The following is an 18,327-nucleotide window of genomic DNA, read 5'->3' on the forward strand; positions in this document are numbered from 1 at the left end:
GTACACGCTGACTACAATCTAATAGCGCAGGACAAGGTGATTACATCGCCCTCAGTTACCCCTGCCCCGTGTACGCTCATGACTAGTGTGAGGACACCTCTTCCCTCCATCACATACAGGACTCCTGTACCAGTGACTTGTTCATGGTCTTGAATCTCCGTTATGGTCCAGGATCCTGCTCCTGCCTTGTCTCTGCAGGCGGCCATCGCACATACTGAACTATCTGTGCTCCTTGTATGAGGCCGGGACTCGCTCTCAGATACAAATGTCTGGGGTCCTCTGCCAGGATGTGGGGAACACTAGCACCCCCTCATCTCTTATCCCCGGCTCACATCTACGCACTCCTGTTCTGTGTATTCTTGCCTGATGGTAAGTGTCTCTAGAGAAGAGCTTCAGTCTTCAGAGATGAAGTGAAGCTGACGGAGTTCTGCCTCCTGAGACCCTGTCCAGGGGTCATCACCAATGTATCTTATACAGAATCTCTTGCACATGTTCCAGGCTCTTCTCCGCACAACCCGGGAATGAAGTAGTAAATGTTGGGGCTGGTGGAGCCCCCATGGCGGTGCCCATGAGCAGGTGACTATGTGCATGGAGCATATCCCTGACTCCCAGCTCTTCTATATGGAGTATATAGGTACCTGGACGTCCTCGACCATCGCATCATCTACTTACATGAAGGGTCTTAGGATTTTATTATTTCTTGTTTGTAAACTTTCAGGAAAACAATAAAATGTAAAGATTTGGGGACCTTATAGTTTGAGGACCTTGAACTCCTTTTTTCTTCCAGGATTTTCTCCTCTTCCCCAGTGAATATGTCCTTGGGGTCCTCCACACTCATCCGGTAGGACGTGTTCTTGTCCATCACCACAATGATTCCCGCTTATCACCGATTCCTCATTTAAACCGTATTTGGATTCCCCTATTGGCACATTCATCCATTCTCCTCTCCCTGGAGATATCGGAGGGGCGTCCAGCTCTTCGCTATATACAGTGGATGGGTCCGGGCCAATGTCATATTGTTCTGCTGTCCAAAGGTCCTCAAGGAGTTGAGATCTCATTGTGACTCATCAAATCCCAAATCCCTGCAGGTCTTACAATCATTAATGGTCATAGATTTACAGATCCTGGACCCAGGTGAAGAGGTCACATTTGTAGTTACTTTGTCTCTGGCAGACGAAGGGTTATTGGACGATGCATAACCTATAGTTCATCCTCTATAACAGCGACCCCCGAGGTGTCAGGTCATTCAGTGACTTTGCTCCAGGTCCTCGGGTCGGTACCATGTGTCCATGTAGCAGCACAGAGTATTTCGGAGAGAAATGTATGGGGGGTGCAGGATTCCCAGAAGCACAGAGGGTTTCAGGAGAAGAGAGGAAGGAGCAGGGTCTCCGCTGGTTTCCTGGAAGGGGCTTTGTTCCTGGTTGATCCTGACTGAATTCTAAGAACAGAGGGGGGGGGGGGGGGCGTGTTATGGGCTCAGGGTCACAGAGGTTCTCCAGGAAGGACCCATTGATCTCACAGCAGAATTGTCCCTTATCTAATCTCCATGCCATAAAATAGAAAGAACAGACAGAAGGTCAGCCCTGAGATCAACAATCAGGATGCAAGATAAGAAGTGAGGCTGATACACTGCACCAGAAGACCCGCTCCGAGCTGTCACAATATTCTACAATCTTATACAGAGAACAGACTCCATCTATAGCGAGCGGCAGGCAGGTGCCAGTATATATAGGGGAGTAATGGGAACCCCTTTCAGTACAAAGGGTGACTGACTCCTATCACTCCTAGGGTTGACTGTCCTATGCCATGGCCCCCACATCATCACAAGAGAAGGGGCAGTGTGTCCTCCAATCACTATTAGGGGTGACTGTCCTATACCATGGCCCCCACATCATCACACCAGCAGGGGGCAGTGTGTCCTCCTATCACTGCTAGGGGTGACCGTCCTATACCATGGCCCCCACATCATCACACCAGCAGGGGGCAGTGTGTCCTCCTATCACTGCTAGGGGTGACCGTCCTATACCATGGCCCCCACATCATCACACCAGCAGGGGGCAGTGTGTCCTCCTATCACTACTAGGGGTGACTGCCCTATACCATGGCCCCACATCATCACACCAGCAGGGGGCAGTGTGTCCTCCTATCACTACTAGGGGTGACTGTCCTATACCATGGCCCCCACATCATCACACCAGCAGGGGGAAGTGTCCTCCTATCACTCCTAGGGGCAGTGTGTCCTATACCATGGCTCCCACATCATCAGACCAGCAGGGGGCAGTGTCCTCCTATCATTACTAGGGGTGACTGTCCTATACCATGGCCCCCCACATCATCACACCAGCAGGGGGCAGTGTGTCCTCTTATCACTTCTAGGGGTGACTGTCCTATACCATGGCCCCCACATCATTACACCAGCAGGGGGAAGTGTCCTCCTATCACTACTAGGGGTGACTTTCCTATACCATGGCCCCCACATCATCACACCAGCAGGGGGCAGTGTGTCCTCTTATCACTGCTAGAGGTGACTGTCCTATACCATGGCCACCACATCATCTCACCAGCAGGGGGCAGTGTGTCCTCCTATCACTGCTAGGGGTGACTGTCCTATACCATGGCCCCCACATCATCACACCAGCAGGGGGCAGTGTCCTCCTATCACTTCTAGGGGTGACTGTCCTATACCAGTGATGGCGTACCTATGGCCCGGAAGTCAGAGGCGGCACTCGGAGCCCTTTCTGTGGGCACCCGGCCATCCCCCAGCACCAGACAGGACTCTAAGATTCTTCCTGCAGTTCCAAGCAACTTAAAAGTTGCGGCTTTCAGTCATATTTTGATACTTCGCTACTTGGGACTGTAGGAAGAGGGAGAATGAGTAGACAGGGACGAATTATCTTTGGAGGACCTTCTTCTGGTCCCACGATTCTCTGTGTACAGAGGGACACTGGAAAGAAGATAAAATGAAGAACATTTTCCATCTTTCTACTGTGCTGCTGTCCTCAGGAGGCCAATATGATTGAAAGTTGTTGAAAAGTGATGGCACCTCGCGATAAATAAGGGGGAGTTTGGGTTGCAGTTTGGGCACTCGGCTGCTAAAAGGTTTGCCATCACTGTCCTATACCATGGCCCCCACATCATCACACCAGCAGGGGGCAGTGTCCTCCTATCACTACTAGGGGTACCTGTCCTATACCATGGCCCCCACATCATCACACCAGCAGGGGGCAGTGTGTCCTCCTATCACTTCTAAGGGTGACTGTCCTATACCATGGCCTCTCACATCATCACACCAGCAGGGGGCAGTGTGTCCTCCTATCACTGCTAGGGGTGACTGTCCTATACCATGGCCTCTCACATCATCACACCAGCAGGGGGCAGTGTCCTCCTATCACTACTAGGGGTACCTGTCCTATACCATGGCCCCCACATCATCACACCAGCAGGGGGCAGTGTGTCCTCCTATCACTACTAGGGGTGACTGTCCTATACCATGGCCCCCCACATCATCACACCAGCAGGGGGCAGTGTGTCCTCTTATCACTACTAGGGGTACCTGTCCTATACCATGACCCCCACATCATCTCACCAGCAGGGGGCAGTGTGTCCTCCTATCACTACTAGGGGTGACTGTCCTATACCATGGCCCCCCACATCATCACACCAGCAGGGGGCAGTGTGTCCTCTTATCACTGCTAGGGGTACCTGTCCTATACCATGGCCCCCACATCATCTCACCAGCAGGGGGCAGTGTCCTCCTATCACTGCTAGAGGCAGTGTGTCCTATACCATGGCCCCCCACATCATCACACCAGCAGGGGGCAGTGTCCTCCTATCACTACTAGGGGCAGTGTATCCTATACCATGGCCCCCCACATCATCACACCAGCAGGGGGCAGTGTCCTCCTATCACTACTAGGGGCAGTGTGTCCTATACCATGGCCCCCACATCATCTCACCAGCAGGGGGCAGTGTGTCCTCCTATCACTGCTAGGGGCAGTGTGTCCTATACCATGGCCCCCACATCATCACACCAGCAGGGGGCAGTGTGTCCTCCTATCACTGCTAGGGGTGACTGTCCTATACCATGGCCCCCACCTCATCACACCAGCAGGGGGCAGTGTGTCCTCCTATCACTGCTAGGGGTGACTGTCCTATACCATGGCCCCCACATCATCACACCAGCAGGGGGCAGTGTGTCCTCCTATCACTACTAGGGGTAACTGTCCTTTCCCATAACTCCCCACATCATCACACCAGCAGGGGGCAGTGTGTCCTCCTATCACTACTAGGGGCAGTGTGTCCTATACCATGGCCCCCACATCATCACACCAGCAGGGGGCAGTGTGTCCTCCTATCACTACTAGGGGCAGTGTGTCCTATACCATGGCCCCCACATCATCACACCAGCAGGGGGAAGTGTCCTCCTATCACTACTAGGGGCAGTGTGTCCTATACCATGGCCCCCACATCATCACACCAGCAGGGGGCAGTGTGTCCTCCTATCACTACTAGGGGTGACTGTTATATACCATAGCCCCACATCATCACACCAGCAGGGGGCAGTGTGTCCTCCTATCACTTCTAGGGGTGACTGCCCTATTCCATGGCCCCCACATCATCACACCAGCAGGGGGCAGTGTCCTCCTATCACTAATAGGGGTGACTGTCCTATACCATGGCCCCCACATCATCACACCAGCAGGGGGCAGTGTGTCCTCCTATCACCTCTAGGGGTGACTGTCCTATACCATGGCACCCACATCATCACACCAGCAGGGGGCAGTGTGTCCTCCTATCACTTCTAGGGGTGACTGCCCTATTCCATGGCCCCCAAATCATCACACCAGCAGGGGGCAGTGTCCTCCTATCACTTCTAGGGGCAGTGTGTCCTATACCATGGCCCCTACATCATCACACCAGCAGGGGGCAGTGTGTCCTCCTATCACTCCTAGGGGTGACTGTCCTATACCATGGCCCCCACATCATCACACCAGCAGGGGGCAGTGTGTCCTCCTATCACTACTAGGGGTGACTGTCCTATACCATGGCCCCCACATCATCACACCAGCAGGGGGCAGTGTGTCCTCCTATCACTACTAGGGGCAGTGTCCTCCTATCACTACTAGGGGCAGTGTCCTCCTATCACTGCTAGGGGCAGTGTCCTCCTATCACTGCTAGGGGCAGTGTGTCCTATACCATGGCCCCCACATCATCACACCAGCAGGGGGCAGTGTCCTCCTATCACTACTAGGGGCAGTGTGCCCTATACCATGGCCCCCACATCATCACACCAGCAGGGGGCAGTGTGTCCTCCTATCACTACTAGGGGTGACTGTCCTATACCATGGCCCCACATCATCACACCAGCAGGGGGCAGTGTGTCCTCCTATCACTACTAGGGGTGACTGTCCTATACCATGGCACCCACATCATCACACCAGCAGGGGGCAGTGTGTCCTCCTATCACTCCTTGGGGTGACTGTCCTATACCATGGCCCCCACATCATCACACCAGCAGGGGGCAGTGTGTCCTCCTATCACTGCTAGGGGTGACTGTCCTATACCATGGCCCCCACATCATCACACCAGCAGGGGGCAGTGTCCTCCTATCACTACTAGGGGTGACTGTCCTATACCATGGCCCCCACATCATCACACCAGCAGGGGGCAGTGTCCTCCTATCACTACTAGGGGTGACCGTCCTATACCATGGCCCCCATATCATCACACCAGCAGGGGGCAGTGTCCTCCTATCACTTCTAGGGGTGACTGTCCTATACCATGGCCCCACATCATCACACCAGCAGGGGGCAGTGTGTCCTCCTATCACTACTAGGGGTGACTGTCCTATACCATGGCCCCACATCATCACACCAGCAGGGGGCAGTGTGTCCTCCTATCACTCCTAGGGGTGACTGTCCTATACCATGGCCCCCACATCATCACACCAGCAGGGGGCAGTGTGTCCTCCTATCACTGCTAGGGGTGACTGTCCTATACCATGGCCCCCACATCATCACACCAGCAGGGGGCAGTGTCCTCCTATCACTACTAGGGGTGACTGTCCTATACCATGGCCCCCACATCATCACACCAGCAGGGGGCAGTGTCCTCCTATCACTACTAGGGGTGACTGTCCTATACCATGGCCCCCATATCATCACACCAGCAGGGGGCAGTGTCCTCCTATCACTTCTAGGGGTGACTGTCCTATACCATGGCCCCACATCATCACACCAGCAGGGAGCAGTGTGTCCTCCTATCACTACTAGGGGCAGTGTGTCCTATACCATGGCCCCCACCTTATCACACCAGCAGGGGGCAGTGTGTCCTCCTATCACTCCTAGGGGTGACTGTCCTATACCATGGCCCCCACATCATCACACCAGCAGGGGGCAGTGTGTCCTCCTATCACTACTACGGGCGGTGTGTCCTATACCATGGCCCCCACCTTATCACACCAGCAGGGGGCAGTGCCCTCCTATCACTACTAGGGGTGACTGTCCTATACCATGGCCCCACATCATCCCACCAGCAGGGGGCAGTGTGTCCTCCTATCACTGCTAGGGGCAGTGTGTCCTATACCATGGCCCCCACATCATCACACCAGCAGGGGGCAGTGTGTCCTCCTATCACTGCTAGGGGTGACCGTCCTATACCATGGCCCCCACATCATCACACCAGCAGGGAGCAGTGTCCTCCTATCACTGCTAGGGGCAGTGTGTCCTATACCATGACCCCACATCATCACACCAGCAGGGGGCAGTGTGTCCTCCTATCACTTCTAGGGGCAGTGTGTCCTATACCATGACCCCACACCATCCCACCAGCAGGGGGCAGTGTCCTCCTATCACTGCTAGGGGCAGTGTGTCCTATACCATGGATTCCCTTATTGTCCATATTATCCGAGTAGCGGTAATGTGGAGTCACGTGACACCGTTTTTCCGCTGAGTAACGTCTCGCCCCCGTCACGTGGTCAGTGTAGGTTCTGCTCACCACGTGACTACCCCCCTGACGTCACCGCCTTCTCCCCGCCCCCTGTACGATGATCCCACATCCCGGGCCATTGGCTCATATCCGCCGCTGTCATCCAGGTTCCGCGGCCCCGGCCGTGCACACAGGCGCAGGTGTCCAGGCTCCGGGGGTGAGAAGACCGAGGGGTTTCCCGAGTCTACCGACAGGGGCTGGGAGAGTAGTGTCCATACACGGGAGCAATGTCCGGCCCCGTCCCCTGAGGATCCCCCCTAGCGGCCCCCTTCCCCCTAAGGTCCCCCCTAGCTGTCCCGTCCCCCGCAGGATCCCCCTAGCGGCCCCCTAAGGTCCCCCCTAGCTACCCCGTTCACCTGAAGAACCCCCTAGCGACCCCCCTAGCTGCCCCCGTCCCCCTTAGGTTCCCCCTAGCTGCCCCCGTCCCCCTAAGGTTCCCCTTAGCTACCCCGTTCACCTGAAGAACCCCCTAGCGACCCCCCTAGCTGCCCCCGTCCCCCTTAGGTTCCCCCTAGCTGCCCCCTTCCCCCTAAGGTTCCCCTTAGCTACCCCGTTCACCTGAAGAACCCCCTAGCGACCCCCCTAGCTGCCCCCTTCCCCCTTAGGTTCCCCTTAGCTACCCCGTTCACCTGAAGAACCCCCTAGCTGCCCCCGTTCCCCTTAGCTACCCCGTTCACCTGAAGAACCCCATAGCGACCCCCCTAGCTGCCCCTGTCCCCATTAGGTCCCCCCCTAACTGCCTTCACCACCTGAGGTCTCCCCCAACTTCCCCTGTCCCCTCGAAGTTAGTTCCCCCTTGTCGACCCCGTCCCCCCGCGTTCCCCTAGTCGCCCCCCACCATGGAGGTCCCGGAGGCGGCGGAGGGGGGGGACCATGTGGTGAACCTGTCCCGCCTGGGCCTGGAGAAGCTGAGCCTGGAGCAGGTGGCGGAGGAGCGCTGTCAGGACGCTCAGCAGCTGCTGCTCCCCCATAACCGGCTCCTGGTGCTGCCCCCCAGTGTGGGGGTCTTCTCCCAGCTGCTGCTCCTGGATGTCAGTAACAATGGTCTGGCCTACATGGGGGAGGAGATCCTGGCCCTCACCTGCCTGAAGACCCTCCTGGCCAAGAACAACCGCCTGGACGAGGCCTCGCTGCCCAAGGACATGGGGGCCCTGCGCCTGGAGGTGGTCAACTTCAGCGGGAACCAGTTCGAGGAGCTCCCGGGGCAACTGCTGCAGATGCCCACCCTGAAGACCCTGTCCATGGGGGGCAACCGCCTCAAGAGCATCCCCTCCGAGATCGAGAACATCACCAGGTACCAGGGCCCGAGGGTAACTACTACTCCCAGCACGGGGCAGGAGAGCCGGGGTATAACTACTACTCCCAGCACGGGGCAGGAGAGCCGGGGTATAACTACTACTCCCAGCACGGGGCAGGAGAGCCGGGGTATAACTACTACTCCCAGCACGGGGCAGGAGAGCCGGGGTATAACTACTACTCCCAGCACGGGGCAGGAGAGCCGGGGTATAACTACTACTCCCAGCACAGGGCAGGAGAGCCGGGGTATAACTACTACTCCCAGCACGGGGCAGGAGAGCCGGGGTATAACTACTACTCCCAGCACGGGGCAGGAGAGCCGGGGTATAACTACTACTCCCAGCACGGGGCAGGAGAGCCGGGGTATAACTACTACTCCCAGCACGGGGCAGGAGAGCCGGGGTATAACTACTACTCCCAGCACGGGGCAGGAGAGCCGGGGTATAACTACTACTCCCAGCACGGGGCAGGAGAGCCGGGGTATAACTACTACTCCCAGCACGGGGCAGGAGAGCCGGGGTATAACTACTACTCCCAGCACGGGGCAGGAGAGCCGGGGTATAACTACTACTCCCAGCACGGGGCAGGAGAGCCGGGGTATAACTACTACTCCCAGCACGGGGCAGGAGAGCCGGGGTATAACTACTACTCCCAGCACGGGGCAGGAGAGCCGGGGTATAACTACTACTCCCAGCACGGGGCAGGAGAGCCGGGGTATAACTACTACTCCCAGCACGGGGCAGGAGAGCCGGGGTATAACTACTACTCCCAGCACGGGGCAGGAGAGCCGGGGTATAACTACTACTCCCAGCACGGGGCAGGAGAGCCGGGGTATAACTACTACTCCCAGCACGGCGCAGGAGAGCCGGGGTATAACTACTACTCCCAGCACGGCGCAGGAGAGCCGGGGTATAACTACTACTCCCAGCACGGGGCAGGAGAGCCAGGGTATAACTACTACTCCCAGCACGGGGCAGGAGAGCCGGGGTATAACTACTACTCCCAGCACGGGGCAGGAGAGCCGGGGTATAACTACTACTCCCAGCACGGGGCAGGAGAGCCGGGGTATAACTACTACTCCCAGCACGGGGCAGGAGAGCCGGGGTATAACTACTACTCCCAGCACGGGGCAGGAGAGCCGGGGTATAACTACTACTCCCAGCACGGGGCAGGAGAGCCGGGGTATAACTACTACTCCCAGCACGGCGCAGGAGAGCCGGGGTATAACTACTACTCCCAGCACGGCGCAGGAGAGCCGGGGTATAACTACTACTCCCAGCACGGGGCAGGAGAGCCGGGGTATAACTACTACTCCCAGCACGGGGCAGGAGAGCCGGGGTATAACTACTACTCCCAGCACGGCGCAGGAGAGCCGGGGTATAACTACTACTCCCAGCACGGCGCAGGAGAGCCGGGGTATAACTACTACTCCCAGCACGGCGCAGGAGAGCCGGGGTATAACTACTACTCCCAGCACGGCGCAGGAGAGCCGGGGTATAACTACTACTCCCAGCACGGCGCAGGAGAGCCGGGGTATAACTACTACTCCCAGCACGGCGCAGGAGAGCCGGGGTATAACTACTACTCCCAGCACGGCGCAGGAGAGCCGGGGTATAACTACTACTCCCAGCACGGCGCAGGAGAGCCGGGGTATAACTACTACTCCCAGCACGGCGCAGGAGAGCCGGGGTATAACTACTACTCCCAGCACGGCGCAGGAGAGCCGGGGTATAACTACTACTCCCAGCACGGCGCAGGAGAGCCGGGGTATAACTACTACTCCCAGCACGGCGCAGGAGAGCCGGGGTATAACTACTACTCCCAGCACGGCGCAGGAGAGCCGGGGTATAACTACTACTCCCAGCACGGGGCAGGAGAGCCGGGGTATAACTACTACTCCCAGCACGGGGCAGGAGAGCCGGGGTATAACTACTACTCCCAGCACGGGGCAGGAGAGCCGGGGTATAACTACTACTCCCAGCACGGGGCAGGAGAGCCGGGGTATAACTACTACTCCCAGCACGGGGCAGGAGAGCCGGGGTATAACTACTACTCCCAGCACGGGGCAGGAGAGCCGGGGTATAACTACTACTCCCAGCACGGGGCAGGAGAGCCGGGGTATAACTACTACTCCCAGCACGGGGCAGGAGAGCCGGGGTATAACTACTACTCCCAGCACGGGGCAGGAGAGCCGGGGTATAACTACTACTCCCAGCACGGGGCAGGAGAGCCGGGGTATAACTACTACTCCCAGCACGGGGCAGGAGAGCCGGGGTATAACTACTACTCCCAGCACGGGGCAGGAGAGCCGGGGTATAACTACTACTCCCAGCACGGGGCAGGAGAGCCGGGGTATAACTACTACTCCCAGCACGGGGCAGGAGAGCCGGGGTATAACTACTACTCCCAGCACGGGGCAGGAGAGCCGGGGTATAACTACTACTCCCAGCACGGGGCAGGAGAGCCGGGGTATAACTACTACTCCCAGCACGGGGCAGGAGAGCCGGGGTATAACTACTACTCCCAGCACGGGGCAGGAGAGCCGGGGTATAACTACTACTCCCAGCACGGGGCAGGAGAGCCGGGGTATAACTACTACTCCCAGCATGCAGTGTAGGAAGTATCCGTGTACAGCCGGGGTGGTACTACAACTCCCAGCATGCAGTGTAGAATGTGCCTGCAGTGTCATCCTATTGGTTCCTGCCCCCGATTTCCCCCCCCCCCCCGGGAATTTCGGTACAAAGGGGATGTGCTGAACTCTACAGCCGCCCCTGCAAGGGTTAATCCAGCCCCGCCCCCGCCCCTCCCCCAGCAGGTGCTGATTCCAGGTTCATTGGGTCCAAATAAAGTGTGTGAAAGGTGAGAGCTGGGGCGGAGCCTGCGGGGTGATCACATGACCGGCTGATACATTGTATCCTCTTAGTGTACCAGTAATGTGTTAACCCTTCCACTGCCTTACTTGTATCCCTCTGCCCTTTGGACTGTTCCATGTGTATTTTTGGAGGGGGAGGCAAATGTTGTGTTTGATCCCAGTTCTCTGTCCCTGTGTCTTGCAGCCTGGAGTTCCTGTACCTGGGAGGGAATTTCATCTCGTACATCCCCCCGGAGATCGCAAACCTGCCGCACCTGAGCTACCTGGTGCTGTGTGACAACCGCATCCAGAGCGTCCCCCCGCAGCTGGCTCAGTAAGTACCCCTCTACCCCCGCAGCTGGCTCAGTAAGTACCCCCTCTACCCCCGCAGCTGGCTCAGTAAGTACCCCCTCTACCCCCGCAGCTGGCACAGTAAGTACCCCCTCTACCCCCGCAGCTGGCACAGTAAGTACCCCCTCTACCCCCGCAGCTGGCTCAGTAAGTACCCCCTCTACCCCCGCAGCTGGCTCAGTAAGTACCCCTCTACCCCCGCAGCTGGCTCAGTAAGTACCCCTCTACCCCCGCAGCTGGCTCTGTAAGTACCCCTCTACCCCCGCAGCTGGCTCTGTAAGTACCCCTCTACCCCCGCAGCTGGCTCTGTAAGTACCCCTCTACCCCCGCAGCTGGCTCTGTAAGTACCCCTCTACCCCCGCAGCTGGCACAGTAAGTACCCCCTCTACCCCCGCAGCTGGCACAGTAAGTACCCCCGCAGCTGGCTCAGTAAGTACCCCCTCTACCCCCGCAGCTGGCTCTGTAAGTACCCCTCTACCCCCGCAGCTGGCTCAGTAAGTACCCCTCTACCCCCGCAGCTGGCACAGTAAGTACCCCCTCTACCCCCGCAGCTGGCTCTGTAAGTACCCCTCTACCCCCGCAGCTGGCACAGTAAGTACCCCCGCAGCTGGCTCAGTAAGTACCCCTCTACCCCCGCAGCTGGCTCAGTAAGTACCCCCTCTACCCCCGCAGCTGGCTCAGTAAGTACCCCCGCAGCTGGCTCAGTAAGTACCCCCTCTACCCCCGCAGCTGGCTCTGTAAGTACCCCTCTACCCCCGCAGCTGGCTCAGTAAGTACCCCTCTACCCCCGCAGCTGGCACAGTAAGTACCCCCTCTACCCCCGCAGCTGGCTCTGTAAGTACCCCTCTACCCCCGCAGCTGGCACAGTAAGTACCCCCGCAGCTGGCTCAGTAAGTACCCCCTCTACCCCCACAGCTGGCTCAGTAAGTACCCCCTCTACCCCCACAGCTGGCTCAGTAAGTACCCCTCTACCCCCGCAGCTGGCTCTGTAAGTACCCCTCTACCCCCGCAGCTGGCTCAGTAAGTACCCCTCCACCCCCGCAGCTGGCTCAGTAAGTACCCCTCCACCCCCGCAGCTGGCACAGTAAGTACCCCTCCACCCCCGCAGCTGGCACAGTAAGTACCCCTCCACCCCCGCAGCTGGCACAGTAAGTACCCCTCTACCTCCGCAGCTGGCACAGTAAGTACCCCCTCTACCCCCGCAGCTGGCTCTGTAAGTACCCCCGCAGCTGGCTCTGTAAGTACCCCCGCAGCTGGCTCTGTAAGTACCCCCGCAGCTGGCTCTGTAAGTACCCCCGCAGCTGGCTCTGTAAGTACCCCCGCAGCTGGCTCTGTAAGTACCCCCGCAGCTGGCTCTGTAAGTACCCCCGCAGCTGGCTCTGTAAGTACCCCCTCTACCCCTGCAGCCGGGGCAGTGACGGTCTATGACATGTAACGGACTCTCTGGTTCTGCTCCTTCCAGGTTACACTCCTTGCGATCGCTGAGCCTCCACAATAACCTCCTGACCTACCTACCCCGCGAGATCCTGAGCCTGGTGCACCTGCAGGAGCTGAGCCTGCGCGGCAACCCCCTGGTGGTGAGATTTGTCAGAGACCTGACCTACGCCACCCCCACATTACTGGAGCTGGCGGGCAGAACCATCAAGAGCCGCGGCATCCCCTACAACCCATGGGAGCTGCCCGAGAACCTCGTGAGATACCTCGACCTCGCCAGCAAGTGCCCCAACCCCAAGTGCGGAGGTGAGAGCCACCGAATAATGTCATGTATGTACACAGTGACTGCACCAGCAGCAGAATAGTGAGTGCAGCTCTGGGGTATAATACAGGATGTAACTCAGGATCAGTACAGGATAAGTAATGTCATGTATGTACACAGTGACTGCACCAGCAGCAGAATAGTGAGTGCAGCTCTGGGGTATAATACAGGATGTAACTCAGGATCAGTACAGGATAAGTAATGTCATGTATGTACACAGTGACTGCACCAGCAGCAGAATAGTGAGTGCAGCTCTGGAGTATAATACAGGATGTAACTCAGGATCAGTACAGGATAAGTAATGTCATGTATGTACACAGTGACTGCACCAGCAGCAGAATAGTGAGTGCAGCTCTGGAGTATAATACAGGATGTAACTCAGGATCAGTACAGGATAAGTAATGTCATGTATGTACACAGTGACTGCACCAGCAGCAGAATAGTGAGTGCAGCTCTGGGGTATAATACAGGATGTAACTCAGGATCAGTACAGGATAAGTAATGTCATGTATGTACACAGTGACTGCACCAGCAGCAGAATAGTGAGTGCAGCTCTGGGGTATAATACAGGATGTAACTCAGGATCAGTACAGGATAAGTAATGTCATGTATGTACACAGTGACTGCACCAGCAGCAGAATAGTGAGTGCAGCTCTGGGGTATAATACAGGATGTAACTCAGGATCAGTACAGGATAAGTAATGTCATGTATGTACACAGTGACTGCACCAGCAGCAGAATAGTGAGAGCAGCTCTGGGGTATAATACAGGATGTAACTCAGGATCAGTACAGGATAAGTAATGTCATGTATGTACACAGTGACTGCACCAGCAGCAGAATAGTGAGTGCAGCTCTGGGATATAATACAGGATGTAACTCAGGATCAGTACAGGATAAGTAATGTCATGTATGTACACAGTGACTGCACCAGCAGCAGAATAGTGAGTGCAGCTCTGGAGTATAATACAGGATGTAACTCAGGATCAGTACAGGATAAGTAATGTCATGTATGTACACTGTGACTGCACCAGCAGCAGAATAGTGAGTGCAGCTCTGGGATATAATACAGGATGTAACTCAGGATCAGTACAGGATAAGTAATGTCATGTATGTACACAGTGACTGCACCAGCAGCAGAATAGTGAGTGCAGCTCTGGGGTATAATACAGGATGTAACTCAGGATCAGTACAGGATAAGTAATGTCATGTATGTACACAGTGACTGCACCAGCAGCAGAATAGTGAGTGCAGCTCTGGGGTATAATACAGGATGTAACTCAGGATCAGTACAGGATAAGTAATGTCATGTATGTACACAGTGACTGCACCAGTAGCAGAATAGTGAGTGCAGCTCTGGGGTATAATACAGGATGTAACTCAGGATCAATACAGGATAAGTAATGTCATGTATGTACACAGTGACTGCACCAGCAGCAGAATAGTGAGTGCAGCTCTGGGGTATAATACAGGATGTAACTCAGGATCAGTACAGGATAAGTAATGTCATGTATGTACACAGTGACTGCACCAGCAGCAGAATAGTGAGTGCAGCTCTGGAGTATAATACAGGATGTAACTCAGGATCAGTACAGGATAAGTAATGTCATGTATGTACACAGTGACTGCACCAGCAGCAGAATAGTGAGTGCAGCTCTGGGGTATAATACAGGATGTAACTCAGGATCAGTACAGGATAAGTAATGTCATGTATGTACACAGTGACTGCACCAGCAGCAGAATAGTGAGTGCAGCTCTGGGGTATAATACAGGATGTAACTCAGGATCAGTACAGGATAAGTAATGTCATGTATGTACACAGTGACTGCACCAGCAGCAGAATAGTGAGTGCAGCTCTGGGGTATAATACAGGATGTAACTCAGGATCAGTACAGGATAAGTAATGTCATGTATGTGCACAGTGACTGCACCAGCAGCAGAATAGTGAGTGCAGCTCTGGGGTATAATACAGGATGTAACTCAGGATCAGTACAGGATAAGTAATGTCATGTATGTACACAGTGACTGCACCAGTAGCAGAATAGTGAGTGCAGCTCTGGGGTATAATACAGGATGTAACTCAGGATCAGTACAGGATAAGTAATGTCATGTATGTACACAGTGACTGCACCAGCAGCAGAATAGTGAGTGCAGCTCTGGGGTATAATACAGGATGTAACTCAGGATCAGTACAGGATAAGTAATGTCATGTATGTACACAGTGACTGCACCAGCAGCAGAATAGTGAGTGCAGCTCTGGAGTATAATACAGGATGTAACTCAGGATCAGTACAGGATAAGTAATGTCATGTATGTACACAGTGACTGCACCAGCAGCAGAATAGTGAGTGCAGCTCTGGGGTATAATACAGGATGTAACTCAGGATCAGTACAGGATAAGTAATGTCATGTATGTACACAGTGACTGCACCAGCAGCAGAATAGTGAGTGCAGCTCTGGGGTATAATACAGGATGTAACTCAGGATCAGTACAGGATAAGTAATGTCATGTATGTACACAGTGACTGCACCAGCAGCAGAATAGTGAGTGCAGCTCTGGAGTATAATACAGGATGTAACTCAGGATCAGTACAGGATAAGTAATGTCATGTATGTACACAGTGACTGCACCAGCAGCAGAATAGTGAGTACAGCTCTGGTGTATAATACAGGATGTAACTCAGGATCAGTACAGGATAAGTAATGTCATGTATGTACACAGTGACTGCACCAGCAGCAGAATAGTGAGTGCAGCTCTGGTGTATAATACAGGATGTAACTCAGGATCAGTACAGGATAAGTAATGTCATGTATGTACACAGTGACTGCACCAGCAGCAGAATAGTGAGTGCAGCTCTGGGGTATAATACAGGATGTAACTCAGGATCAGTACAGGATAAGTAATGTCATGTATGTACACAGTGACTGCACCAGCAGCAGAATAGTGAGTGCAGCTCTGGAGTATAATACAGGATGTAACTCAGGATCAGTACAGGATAAGTAATGTCATGTATGTACACAGTGACTGCACCAGCAGCAGAATAGTGAGTGCAGCTCTGGGGTATAATACAGGGTGTAACTCAGGATCAGTACAGGATAAGTAATGTCATGTATGTACACAGTGACTGCACCAGCAGCAGAATAGTGAGTGCAGCTCTGGGGTATAATACAGGATGTAACTCAGGATCAGTACAGGATAAGTAATGTCATGTATGTACACAGTGACTGCACCAGCAGCAGAATAGTGAGTGCAGCTCTGGGTATAATACAGGATGTAACTCAGGATCAGTACAGGATAAGTAATGTCATGTATGTACACAGTGACTGCACCAGCAGCAGAATAGTGAGTGCAGCTCTGGAGTATAATACCGGATGTAACTCAGGATCAGTACAGGATAAGTAATGTCATGTATGTACACAGTGACTGCACCAGCAGCAGAATAGTGAGTGCAGCTCTGGAGTATAATACCGGATGTAACTCAGGATCAGTACAGGATAAGTAATGTCATGTATGTACACAGTGACTGCACCAGCAGCAGAATAGTGAGTGCAGCTCTGGGGTATAATACAGGATGTAACTCAGGATCAGTACAGGATAAGTAATGTCATGTATGTACACACTGACTGCACCAGCAGCAGAATAGTGAGTGCAGCTCTGGTGTATAATACAGGATGTAACTCAGGATCAGTACAGGATAAGTAATGTCATGTATGTACAGTGACTGCACCAGCAGCAGAATAGTGAGTGCAGCTCTGGGGTATAATACAGGATGTAACTCAGGATCAGTACAGGATAAGTAATGTCATGTATGTACACAGTGACTGCACCAGCAGCAGAATAGTGAGTGCAGCTCTGGGGTATAATACAGGATGTAACTCAGGATCAGTACAGGATAAGTAATGTCATGTATGTACACAGTGACTGCACCAGCAGCAGAATAGTGAGTGCAGCTCTGGGGTATAATACAGGATGTAACTCAGGATCAGTACAGGATAAGTAATGTCATGTATGTACACAGTGACTGCACCAGCAGCAGAATAGTGAGTGCAGCTCTGGGGTATAATACAGGATGGCCCCTCTCACCCCTCTCCTCTCCCCCTCTCAGGTGTGTACTTTGACAGCTGTGTGCGTCACATTAAGTTTGTGGATTTCTGTGGTAAGTACCGGCTGCCGCTGATGCATTACCTCTGCTCCCCCGAGTGCTCGTCTCCCTGCAGCTCCATCTCCTCGCAGAGTGAGTCTGACTCTGAGGACGAGGCGAGTGTCGCTGCCCGCAGGATGCAGAAGGTATTGCTGGGCTGAGCACTCTCCATGGACTCACATGTGAAGCTTCCGGACTCTGAGGAGGATTTGGATCCTGGACTCTGGGGTTTGTCGTCTCCTTTGCGCTGTTCTACGGTTGTGGAGGTTTTTCTTAATTTGGGAGACGCCTTCCCCTCCAGACTTGACGACATCCCCGGCCCCGGGCTTTTATGTAGCACTTTACCTGGACACGTGCGACACTACAGCTCCCAGCATGCCCTGACCATGTGCCTTATTGATGGATCAGTGATGGACTCCAGTCACGGCGCCCCCTGTGGTCAGCTCAGCAGTGCAGAGGGTGTGGCCTAGAGACGCTGGCCCCGCCTCTAATGACTCCTAACGTCTTCTTGTATTTGGTGACTGATGAATGTGGATCTAACTGAACCCCAGTAATAAGTCATTTTTATGCCGCTGCCCCCTAGAGGTGAGATGTGGTATTACTACCAGTGTTATCATAGAAAGATGATACCAAAACCACAAGATGAATAAAGTTTTGTAGATTTGTGATGACTCCGTGCTGTATAATACTGACTGCACACTCCATACACAGATGCAATGGACCAGGTGTAAAGTACCTGTTTCCCATTCCCTGCAATTTGCATCTGCTGCCATCAGATAGTAGACACTCCTTCCTCCAGACTCCGCCTCCTCTTTCCTTCTGGACTCCACCTCCTCTCCTCTGCCCCCTCCCCTCGGCTTTTCTTCTGGACTCCGCCTCCTCTGCCCCCTGGCTTTTCTTCTGGACTCCGCCTCCTCTGCCCCCCTGGCTTTTCTTCTGGACTCCG

General features: G+C 54.6%; 1 protein-coding gene across 1 annotated transcript; it reads left to right on the plus strand.

Moving 5' to 3' along the window:
• Positions 1–6,992: 6,992 nt before the first annotated feature.
• LRRC58 (leucine rich repeat containing 58) lies at positions 6,993–18,052 on the plus strand. Its single transcript, XM_072139044.1, has 4 exons — positions 6,993–8,281; positions 11,340–11,468; positions 12,948–13,225; positions 17,346–18,052. Exons 1-4 carry the CDS (start codon positions 7,827–7,829, stop codon positions 17,540–17,542), a joined length of 1,059 nt encoding a protein of 352 aa, XP_071995145.1. The 5' UTR covers positions 6,993–7,826; the 3' UTR covers positions 17,543–18,052.
• The last annotated feature ends 275 nt before the right edge of the window (positions 18,053–18,327 follow it).

This window comes from Engystomops pustulosus, chromosome 2 (assembly GCF_040894005.1).
Source record: "Engystomops pustulosus chromosome 2, aEngPut4.maternal, whole genome shotgun sequence".
In the NCBI taxonomy this organism is placed as follows: domain Eukaryota; kingdom Metazoa; phylum Chordata; class Amphibia; order Anura; family Leptodactylidae; genus Engystomops; species Engystomops pustulosus.